General features: G+C 37.6%; 1 protein-coding gene across 10 annotated transcripts in view; it reads left to right on the top strand.

Annotated features, from left to right (window-relative positions):
- pcbp3 (poly(rC) binding protein 3) overlaps positions 1–11,908 on the top strand; it is a 74,885-nt gene extending 62,977 nt beyond the window's left edge. For 4 of the 10 annotated variants that reach the window (XM_067603047.1, XM_067603048.1, XM_067603049.1 and 1 more), the window contains 6 exons: positions 1,214–1,288; positions 2,642–2,683; positions 4,237–4,315; positions 5,521–5,573; positions 6,153–6,322; positions 7,351–11,908. In XM_067603047.1, the coding sequence (XP_067459148.1) occupies positions 1,214–1,288; positions 2,642–2,683; positions 4,237–4,315; positions 5,521–5,573; positions 6,153–6,322; positions 7,351–7,405 (474 nt within the window). In that variant the 3' untranslated portion in view covers positions 7,406–11,908. The remainder of the gene's footprint in view (positions 1–1,213; positions 1,289–2,641; positions 2,684–4,236; positions 4,316–5,520; positions 5,574–6,152; positions 6,323–7,350) is intronic. The other 6 variants (XM_067603053.1, XM_067603051.1, XM_067603052.1 and 3 more) reach the window with 6 other exon arrangements.
- The last annotated feature ends 564 nt before the right edge of the window (positions 11,909–12,472 follow it).

Genomic DNA, 12,472 nt, shown 5'->3' with positions numbered 1-12,472 from the left:
GACATTGTTTGTGATTAACCATCCAAACATGCTGTCAGGAAAAGTCTGTTTCTGAAACATTAAGAGCACTGCTGCTGTGTCTTGATATTGTATTTAAAGCACATACCTAAGTGGACCCTCCTCCCACTACAGCACAGCAGCTCCAGAGGAAATCTGATTAAGCCCTCTCCACTGTCTTGAACAGCCTTGTTGCTGGGCACAGCATGAATCAATAACCCTTTGTCATTACAATAAGTTTGCAAACTGCAACTCCCCTGCTGTCTAATTGAAACCTGGCGGTTCCTGCTGTCTTTGAAAAAAAACTGGTATATCTGCATGAAAAATAGAGACCTGGTGATGCATTTAATCTGTGATCATCAAGTTTCACATGTCCTAGGTCCTTATATTTTTCTAATCTCTATGAAAGAGACTACTAGTACCTCTGAGCTCCATGACTCCTTATTATGTTCCTGAGCAACATATTCAACTTGTTTACAAAAGCTGCAAGCAAATGAAAGCATTTCTTACAGGAAGAATACCTAGTTACCAAGACACCATAATGCCTCAGAATGATTTCTCTGTGATGTAGCAATACAACACCTTGAGAAATGTAATTATCTAGAGTATGAATATGTCAATCACCAAGTGAATAAATAAATGGTTTAAATGAATATGCTTGCTTTTATATACATACAGTTAGACACAGTAATTAAGCAGATAGGGAACCACAGGAGCAATATGCTATTTTTAAGAAATTGTTTAACAGCCTGTTTATTCACCTTCTTGCTTAGATAAGAAGTTAGATAAGAAGATTGATACTACTCTCATGTCTGTACACTATATATGAAGAAGCTACGGTCTGCAGCTGATTTGCTTAGCTTAGCACAAAGACTGGAAACACTGGGAAACAGCTAGGCTGGCTTTGTCCAAAGGTAACACAACCTGCCCCCAGCACCTTTAACCTCCTTGTGAAAACACGGTTTGTTGCTTTTACACTTCACTTGTTGTACAGATTTCCGGCCTTTATGCTAAGCTAAGCTAACATGTTTAGTGGGCAGACGAGAGTGGTGTCGATCTGCTCATTGCAGTCTGCAAGAAAGTAAATAAGCATATTTCCCAAAATGTTGAACTATCCCTTTAAACAAGTGTTTGTCTTTTTTTACTAAAGTAAGAACATGTCCCGCCTCAGACTAAAATTGTCCTCTGCCTTTCCTCTCTCTTCCCTTTCTCCTAGTCCCCACCAAAAGGTGCCACCATCCCTTATCGCCCAAAGCCTGCCTCCACCCCTGTCATTTTTTCAGGTGGCCAGGTGAGAGCTGAGCTAGCTATAGCTTGTTAATTTGTGCCCAAAACCAACCTAAGACTAACTGCAGCATCATCCAATGCCTATTACTGCACTTTTAAATCCTATACACACATGTGTATAACACCACAACACTTAGCAAATGAGACTGTCCTCACCTGAAAAAGATTACAACATTGTAAGACTGCCACAAACAGTCTTAAGGAGGTACGACTTTGAAACCAGAATATGCAATTTGTGTCCTGTCTCCTACCAATGGTCATTGCTGGTTGGCGTGGGTTGTGGACACAAAAAGATGAGTGAGGGAAGGAGCTGTAGGTTACAACATAATGTTTGATTTAGCAACAACGATATTAGTGTCAGCAAGTATGCAGAGCTAACCCACTAACCTACTTCCACCTAATGTTGATAGTTTATTTGCAGATCTGAGCTAAACGCAGTTGTATGCATTTGGAAATTTAGCAAACATAAGAGATAAATACACAGCACATAACTACTTGCAATGACTCCAATTTGGGAGCTTTTGTTTTGTCTATAAATTATACCCATTGCATGTTAAATGAGATGAAAGATACAACTGAAGTCTTTAGACAAGATAATATACCAGCTTGATTTGGACAAACGTACTCACACAGCTGTGGATACAAACACATGTGCAGTACAAAACCTCTACATAAATACGACCTTTGTGAAGCTTGTAATGTACAGTTCTGTTGTGAATCTATCTCAGGTAGTGATTCAACATGATGGTACTTTTTGCAGCTGTAGTTTGTAATGGTGTCAGTTTGGACATTGGTACATTACATTGTGCAGATGTTTTATTGGGTCTACTGCAGTCATTTGGAATTCAAATGTGATGCATGGGCACAAAATCTGCTCTTTTTTAAACTATCAATGTACACAAATCATTCTTTAAACACTGAGATTTGAGGTCATCAGTCATTTGAGACTTTGAGGTGGATTTTTTGTTTGTAGACTTGAATTTATGAATAAAAGCCAGACAGAAGAAACAAAGATGAGGAATCATGAAGCAGCTCACGTGAACATTATGCATGCTGTTGACTGATATGATGTAGGACATATAGTAATCTTGCTTGCCAATCACAGAAGTGGCCATTTATCATTTATTTTAATATGTATTTATTTTAAAATCAAACGCTGATTGCTAAGACCTGTATGTAGGTCTCATTGCACTCCACATTCATCTAAATATCATGATGTTGATGTTAATTCTTTTAATATGATATTGATGAGTATAATTAAAAGGATCATATTATATGTGTTTGTGATTGTGATTGTACAAGAGGATTTGTTCTTTATGCTATTTTTTTTTATGCATTTCTTTTTTCATCTTTCCAGGCCTACACAATTCAGGGACAGTACGCCATACCACATCCAGATGTAAGTTTTTAGTCTGTTCCTCATTAAATCAAAAGATATATCCAGTATATTAATAATATGCGATCAAAAATAGTTGCAGTCATTTGATGACACTGACACACCATCTCTTTGAAGGTATTTAAAGGCAAGTCTTAAATCACGACTTCCAAGATCATATCACTGTCCTTGTAGTTTGAGGGTGGACTGCAGCTTAGTCCCCGGAAAGAACTCTAACCAGATCTGATTGTTAAAAAAACACTGACTGCTGGTGAGAATGATAAAGGCAAAGACAGTAATGGCAGTTTTGATGTAGACACCCCCCTAATTCCAGTGGACCATATAGTCTCCATTAATAATCTGCCTTCATCTGTCTGTGTCGTAAGAGCATCTCAAGAACTACCTTGTGTCAGATTCACTAATTCAAAGTTGGGCAGTGATTGATGCCAGTGGAGGTGGTAGATGACGGTACAATCACTCAAATACAGACATGACATCCTCTTCCACCCTCATTAAAACTCTCTTAAAAGGAGAAGACGGCTTTTAAGCATCCGTCTTCCCCATTCCTGATGGAAATGATACACAGCAGGGATGGACATCCTGTGACCATGTCGAGTGGAGAGCCGCTGCTCTGACAGGCATTTAAAACCAAAGGTTCTCCAGTTCTGAGTCATAAGTGCCAACTAGAAGGACACATGGTAATGGAGGGGGCAAATGGGAATGAAATTATTTCCTCCATTTGATTGATATGATGCAACATTTTGTAAATAAAAAATTACATTGGAGTATGGGAAAATTAAGAGGAAATAAGTAGAGAAGGAAAAGTAATTAAATTACATAGAAATGTAAAGCTCAATGACAGACGATCACCCTCTTTCTGTATTAGTGATGTGCAGATCGGCTCTGTCGTCATCCGAATCCGCATGTACGCATAAATCAACCAACCACCACCCACCTGAACAAATTATTTTCTCTGATTTAGAGACCCACACCTGATTACGCATTACCATTATTTCTCAGTGGGATATATGTAAGCATGATGATATGGTAAGATATTACACTGAAGTAGGCTGGTTTTAAATAAATAAGCATTTATTTAGCCTAAGTAAAAGGTCTTCTTTGGTTAAATGAAAATGTCAACAGGTATTTCCACAACAGCCTGAACACAGACTGACATCTTTATTCCCTTCAAACTAAAATTCTGAACTTATTTCTGCAACTTCCCGAACAAAAACAATTTTGCTTAAAATTTGTTCACATTTTAGTAAATGTAATTAATATCGTCCTCATTTAATGATGTATTATTTCACCCGCCCATCCACTATTAATCAGAATGGTAATTTCTATGACTTGGCCTGACCGAGCCGCGGATTGACCATGGTGCCAGTGGATATAACTGCGATCCGCGCATCACTACTCCGTATCTCTGTTTTGTCTTACTTTTTTTCCACCACCACCCTGTGTCATGACTTCCTTCTCCTCACCGTTTCTTCACTCTAGTTTTGGTTTTCTTCATTTTTTGGTGTGACCTGTGTAACAGTAACGTCTTAGTTCTACTTTCCCTCCTAACCCTTCAGCAGTTGACCAAGCTCCACCAGTTGGCTATGCAGCAAACCCCCTTTACCCCTCTCGGACAGACCACCCCTGCTTTCCCTGGTACGTACCCACAAGGCCCTGTAGGTCCTTCCTTCTCTTTGCATCCAGAGAAACATGTTTCTCTTTCCCTACCTTTCACCATATCTCTTTTTTGGCACAGCATGTCTTGGCCCCAGTGGTTTCTCTCCTCCTTTGATTTTTTTCGGTATATATTTTCCTCTTGGCTCTGTCTGATACTATGGAAGTGAAAGCCAAAAAATGACACTGGGGTTCACTTTAACACAACGTAATCAAAATTGCAATATTACTTTGCAACAGGATACGTCCTTCCTTGAAGACATATTTTCATTGTTTTACTTTCCATTAAATATGAAAACCTCCAGTGAAATAGGTTGGACACATTGTACTATAACAACCAGCTGAATCTCCCCGACATCTGAATTGAATTGTTAAACATACAGTAGACCTTTGTACATACATTATTCTGCCTGTATGTCCTATATGCATATCGGTAAAAGACCAACTGAAGATCTCATGAATAAACACAATAATGTTCGATTCTATTTTTTCACCACTTTCATGTAAAAGGATTACCATTAAATATGGAGTGATTCATTGAATCAACAAGGCTGTTCAAAAAATGTGCCCTCTTGAATGTTCTAATTCATTTTTCTCACATCTTATCATGACACACAGATGATTCAATAACAGTGTAAAAGACTACAGTAAAAGGTTCCATTGAGAAATTAGCTTTCATACTTAAAGGAACAGTTTGACGTTTTGGGAAATTTGCTTAGCATATAGATTAGCTTAGCATAAAGACAGAAAATAAGGGGAAACAGCTAGCCTGTCCAAAGGTAACAAAATCCGCCTGCCAGCACCCATATGGCCAAAAAGTATAGATGAGAAGGTCAATACCACTCTCATATCTGTCCATTAAGCCTAAATATGAAGCTGGGGCTAAGAGATGGTTAGCTTAGCTTAATTTACCCCTGCTTTCTTGCTACATTTGGACAGGTCCAGGCTAGCTGTTTCCCCTGGTTTTCAGTATTTGTGCAAAGCTAAGCTAACTGGCCTCTGGCTCTAGCTACAAGTTTACCATAAGTTACCATGAGTAAGTATCAGTTTTCTCATCTACCTCTCAACAGGAATGCGAACAAGCATATTTCCCAAATGTCAAACTATTTTTTTAAAAGGTTTCAGCTTTGTTAAAGTGACTATTTAAATTCAAATCTCCTTTTTTATCCCGTTGCTCCCCGATTCAGGTTTGGATGCCAGTCCACCAGCCAGTACCCATGAACTCACCATTCCCAATGATGTGAGTAACGCTGGAAAGGTTTTCCCGAGATAGCTGATGGAGGAATATATGTTTAAAAATTCTTTAGTTTTCAAATTATGTGTCTTTCAGTTGGTATTTAGGTGTAAATTCAAAGGATGTTGTCAATTGTTAAAACGGTTGTAGTTGTAATAATGTCATAGTGTAATACCTAAAATTATTCAGACAGAATTTTAAGATTGTGCATGGCAGGTTTATAATTAATTAACTCGTAAGAAAAGCATTGGTTAATAGTAGAGTGCACTGAGATAATCTTGTGTTTTCAAACTGTTTAATGCTTTATGAACAAATGACACAACATTACCAACAAAGATCTCATAGACTACAGTTCCTACTGTTGGCACAGAAGAATACCCCCAATCAGCTGATCTACTGAAATTGCTATCATTAATCAAACTTAATTTTCTGAATGATGAAATTTAGATTAAACCAGGCACAGACCATACCATAACCCATTAAACTTCCCTTTTTACATAAAATGTATAATTGGAAGTATAAATGTACCAAGACAATGAAAAGGTTCCCTAGCGTTATGTTCAAAGGCTTCTGCTTTTCTTCCAGCTAATAGGCTGCATCATTGGACGCCAGGGAACCAAAATAAATGAGATTCGACAGATGTCTGGGGCGCAGATCAAAATTGCAAACGCCATGGAAGGCTCATCAGAGCGCCAGATCACCATTACAGGGACTCCTGCTAACATCAGCCTGGCCCAGTATCTCATCAATGCCAGGTAACCTTTTAACTCTAACTGTTTGGCTCCAGCACAGTCTAAAAGATAAAAGCAACACCTGAATGGCCATGGTCATACTGAGGATCCAAGAGAACTGCTAACTGTGATTGTGCTGTTTGGAGAGAAAAATATATATATTTTGCCATTTAAATTTTGACATTGATGACAATGAGTCACCAGACTATTCACAACATCTGTCAGGCTTTGACAAGAGACAGATAAGTCCATGAATAATGTGGCTATTCATGTTTTTTCTTGGTTGTTTCTTTCCACTTTTGTCCCTTGTTTCCACCAAAGTGTAGACATTAAAAGTTTTAGCAAGGGCACTCTTTGCAAGTAAGTGGCTCAAAGTAAGTGGAGCAATGCCAATTACTGAGACAAGTAAACTATGTCTTTGCACAGAACCCGTAGATTAGTGAATTAAATGATCAATAAATGAATCACCAACCGTACAATGCCTATCTATGTCTAGAAGGTTTGTGGCCACAATCTTCATGATAAATCTGTAAAACAACACAAAAAGGTGGCCTCAGCAGGCCTAATGTAGCAGCTACAACAAAGATCCAATCTTAGAGTATTTACACATAAGTCAATTACAGTTTGTTATCAGGTGAAAAGCAACTCCAAGACAAAATATATAGTGAGCCCCAGGACTAAATAAATAGGGGCTGTACAGCAAGATACTGTACACACAAATAAAGTACAGAGGAGTGTATTTTTCATTTGATTTTTTTTTTTTACCATGCTCCACCACCGCTGTGTGTTCCTCCCCCTTTATCCACCGAAACTCTAATTCTAATTCATTATCAACAGAGAAAATAAATGTATTATTCACAGCTCTGCGAAAACTGAACCTCACTGATGTCCCCGGGCTACCAACACCTCAAAGTAAAATGTTTTCAGCATTAGAGCGGGAGAACCTACATCCTCACAAACAGGACTTTATATCTTTGACTTCTTAAGGGGATTTCAGAGAACAGTCTGCAGAGAAACTAATGGCTATTGCTTTCCCACAATTCCAATGGCAGGTTCAGGGACGTGGCTGCCATGTGGAATGACCCCTCATCCATGACAACATCCTGAAGTCATCCCAAAAACTGGTCCTGTTTTCAGAAGCTAACATCAAAACCACCACTTCACGATTAACCTCTATGTGTTATCTCATGGAACTTCCCCTAGACTCCCTTGGTTTTGCGTAACACTTCAGCATAAGCCTGTGGGAGACTTATAGTAGAAGTCATACTAACAACACTTGGATTTGTTTTCAATTTATGTAGCCAGTGTATCATTAAAGGAGTAGTTTGACATTTTGGTAAATATGCTTATCCGCTTTTTCTGCCAAGAGTTTGATAAGAAGATCAGTGCCACTCTCATGTCTGTCTGTTATATGAAGCTGGTGCCAGAGGGTTAGCTTAACTTAGCATGTAAACTGGAAATAGAGGGAAACAGCTAACCAGGCTCTAGTCTGTTGGCCCCTTTACAATGTGTGATTTTGGGCTGCCTGATAGTTGAAAATTGTGAGAGAAACTTGGTAGGTTGTGTTGATCTTTGGTTGTCTTTGGTTGTCAATCAAAAGAGGTGGTCCTATTGTAGATTGCACTGTGAGACACGTCCATTGATGTCCAATTAGTGACCCAAAACAGTCTGAGTCTGAGACACAGAATACACTGGCTGTTGTGACATTTTGCAAGTTCAATTTCTGAATAAAGTTTAGGAGGAAATTACACTTGTTTGTGTGACTTTGTTGCATTTTCAAAACATATGAGCTGATGTCGTGCCTCTGCTTTCACATACTTTTTCTATTTACATCATAGCGCTACGATTCACCACATATTCAGTGCACATTCTGACAGCTTCAAGTTGATATCATACAGTCTGACACAAATTGTGACCAAGATTTTATTACAGGTGTCTTGTCACAATGTGACATGCAATAAACTTATCAGGTCATTGTTGTTACACAGTCTGAAGGTGCCCACCAGCTCCCTTAAAGCTCACTAATTAACACTGAAATGACCTCACAACACGTGTTGCCTGGCAACCTCACGGTGACAACAAAACTCCAGAAATTCATTCCTCCCGGCTAAGAAATAGTCCAGCACATAAGCCTCCGTAAAACAACTTTAGCTTTACAGGTGCTGGTAGGCAGATTTTGTTAACTTTTTGACAGAGCCAGGTAAACTGTTCCCCTCGTTCCAGTTTTTATGCGAAGCAAAGCTAACCATCTGCTGACTCCAGCTTCATATTCAACGGAAACATCTGTAAGTGGTATTGATCTTCTCATCTAACTTTCTGCAAGAAATTGAATGAGCATATTTCCCAAAATGTCAAACTATTCCTGTAAGTATTTATTTAGCATGCCTCATTCCAAGAATAATATTGTATTTCTTTTTTTGTAATTGCTATATTAGATACATTTGCCTATCAAGTCCTATTGTGTCATTGTCTGGAAAGAGTAAAATTAATAAAAAATGGAAAATTAAGAAAAGCAAAGAAAAAAAAGACAGAACACGACTGCCACTTGAGCAATGCTGTTAGAAAGAAGAGTGATGTGATGCCTCTGTCAGGGAATAAAACACTTACATTGGACATTTCATGACACCATCATTCTTTTCAGTCCACTGCATGGCTACATGAGGGGGTTAGTATTGCATGGTTATGTTGCCATATTTCTAGAAGTTGAGACGTTTTATGTGAATGAAAAAAAAAAAAAAGAAAAAAAGAGGTGCCAACAAAAGATCAAGCACAACGCCATGGCAGTATAACTTTCACTTTCATGCGCAAGTTCTTCTTTCACAGTTGTTTTATTTTGTCTGTCTATCCTCCCACCCCCCCTACCCCTGCTCCTCCCCGTCCTTCCCTAAACTGTTCTAGGCTGACGTCTGAAGTCACTGGAATGGGCACACTCTAATTTCTACCCATCTTCCCTCAGTGCATCACATGACCCTTGAGCGAATGGCATTGAACCTAGTTTATTTATTTCTCTGTATTAGACTGTCTTGATATTTAAGTGACTTTAACTTTTATAATTTCTAGTATTTACTGTAAACATGTGTGTCTGCACTGTTAGCAGAATTATTCACACCTCTCCGAAACCCTGTTGTTTCTGTTACTGAAAGGTTGCTTTTCTTTTTTGACACTCTAGTACCTTTCATGGCATCTCATGCACTGCGCTACTTTGTTTTACCTCATGTTTTAACAAAATCACTGTTAATTTTTGTACTTCAGGCACCAGAAAGTAAATGCAAAGAAAACCTAAAGATTGGTGAAACAATTCAAACTGAGGTTACCCCTTCTCCACCCCACATTCTGATATATTAACATATTTTTCATTTCCTATTTAGACTATTACATGTGTCAGTGCATTACTTATAGCTGCTTGTTACACTAACAAGCAGGTATAAAACAGACGTTTTATTCCAGTTTATTTTTTTCATAATGAGACCAGTGTTTTACTGTGTGCCTGTAGACATTTGCCTGTATGTCTTAGTGTTGTATATACACTGTAGACTGATCTGCATGACGCACAAAACTCAGTCATCACTGTATATCATATTTATTTTCAAATCAAACAGGTAGAAGCGAAGACTGGGTGGTGGAAGGGAATGGAACAAGCTGTGAACAGTCTATTTATGATCTGGTTGTGTCACACTGTCTCCAATTCGAAATGACCTCAAGGATACAGACCTGTAAACATCCACTCTAATGCACAAATATCCGTCTTTCAGAGTTTCATGCGACACCTGTCAAGTAAATGCAACCAAGAGTGAAAGCTCAATGCATGCTAATAATAAACCCCATTTTATTCACCTATACTCCACCAACATGTAATCATGTTATTCATACTGCTGTCTCAAACACACTATGTATAAGAGGCATGGGCCACATAGAAAGGTCTGGAAATTGTCTAGTGTATATTTGCAGTCACATATAGCTCAATTAAAGTCTTCAGTGTATGTCAAAAGGCTGAATAGCTCCTGGGAAGCAAGGCGTTCATTAGTCATTCATCTCTGTTTTTCAGCTCCTTTCTCGCAGTTGCCTGAGAATGTGTGTTTCTGGTTATCATGCATGAAACATTGGAAAAATAATTTTAGACTTATGTAACTATAATGAACCAATCATTGGTTTTGAAGGTTATGCCAGTCAACCAAGCTACATACAGTGCTTATATACATATACTGTACATGTATGTGCAACTCTCTCTGCAGTAACTCCTTGGTTATACCAGGTTGTATATCTAGTCTTACTTCCAACTGGACAGAGACCCACCATATGGTCCTGTTGTTCAAACTAAAGGTGAATGTATTTCAAAATGTGTTTTAACTACTACATTTACAGGCCATACATTTTCCTTAAGGGTGTCTTTTTAATCAGGGACTTAAGCGAGTACAGTAAAATACAATGCAGAATGATATATATGGTAGAGTAGAGGTGATTATCAGGTTTTTGAATTTTGTGAGGTTTGGCAGGTTACTCTCAAAATGAGATCTGTTACAGATTACCCATTTAAATGTTTAAAGTATAGTTCACCCAATGGCATGTAATTTTATCATCTTCTGTTGTGTTTGCATTTCCTTCTCATTACATATGAACTTTTCTGTAAACCTTTAAATGGATGGCCTTGTAGGTATCTGCAGCTCTCTCAAGAGACCATAAGATTAAACAAATTATATCACTTCACAGTAAAACTTGACACTCCAACAAATAATGTGATGTTAATCTGAAATCTGTGTTTTACCGATTGCAGGTAGTGACTATTTTTTATCCAAATATCCCTTAAAGAATTGCATATTTACTCCCAAAACTATGCATTACCTCAATGATGACTATAGAAATGATGTTGGGGGAATATTATTTGCATCATTGTAGCTTTGGCTCAGGTACTTGCCTTTTGGTTAGAATTATGTAGTTCATGAGTCAGTGATATGTTGTTGTTAAAATAAGACTGCTTTACATGAATACATTTACATTAAATATTGCCTCACATTTACATTACGAATGTAAACCTGTATGACCTGCATTCAGATGAGGAATAGCTGATTGAGGGCTAACAGGTTTTTAAGGTGTCATTTAAAAGCTTTCTATCATCCACAGAATCTGATGTGCATAATTAAAGTAGTTAAATATCTTCTGTAAAGTGCACATTAATGGTTGTGTTCGTAGGTTCAAGATGTCGTTGGTAAAATGCAGGCAGGCCAACTTAGACGCAGTCATGCTACTTTACAGTGTGACCAATTTGCAAACTTCTCAGTTGCCTTTTTGATTGTCATACTTTTATCTTTCATATTCATGGCATCGTTCATGTGCCCATCATCTTACAATGCTGTGTAAGTCAAACACCTCTTGTGTTGCTTTTGTCATTTTACTGATACATGTACACTTATTTTGTTACTGTGCTAGAGCAGCAAAAAATTAAAGATTAGCACTGAGGTGATATAGATGATGCTTTTTGAGAAAATGTATCTGATCATGTTTAAGTTTGATCATTTGCCTCCTGAAGGTCTGTATTGGATATATTATTTATTGAAGTTGATTATGAAATGTTTTGTAAAAAGAAGAGAATAAAGTTTGTGTTTTTTCCCTTGACTCGGACCGTTGTTATCTTTTTCAAGTTTTGTCTTCTTGTGACTTGTGTTGGAAAAGCTTTTTCATCATTACAAAAACTAATACAAATTTTAACCAAATTGCCAGAAAATCAGCAAAAGAAAATTTGATTAACTTAGAAAAATTTGATTAATTAGAAAACGTGATGAAAATATGGCTCATGTACTAATTTTAAGGAGTGTTAAAGTCTCCTCGTTGCTCCACAGAGATATGATGTTTTTGTCTGCTGCTATTTTTCATCTGTATAGTGAAGTTAAATCACATGCTTTATATACATCATGATTTATTTGCTAAGTCGGTTTCCATTGCACTGTTGCATTCAGCTTTTATTTCAGGCTTTTTTGAATTTTTGCCATTTCCACTGAAGTTTTTTAATGCCCAAATTGAAAATGTGAATAAAAATAGGTGGATGGAAACACACCTATTGAGTGTCTTGGAAGTTTAAGCTTCGCTACTCTTTATTTTTCAAAATAAAATGAAGTAATTGTCAATACACGTAGTGACATTTGTATACAATAAATATTTTAGGGAATCAAACCTAAGGTA

This window comes from Thunnus thynnus, chromosome 11, assembly GCF_963924715.1.
Source record: "Thunnus thynnus chromosome 11, fThuThy2.1, whole genome shotgun sequence".
Taxonomy (NCBI): Eukaryota; Metazoa; Chordata; class Actinopteri; order Scombriformes; family Scombridae; genus Thunnus; species Thunnus thynnus.
Note: the sequence above shows the minus strand (reverse complement) of the source record. Positions and strands in the feature narration are given on the sequence as shown.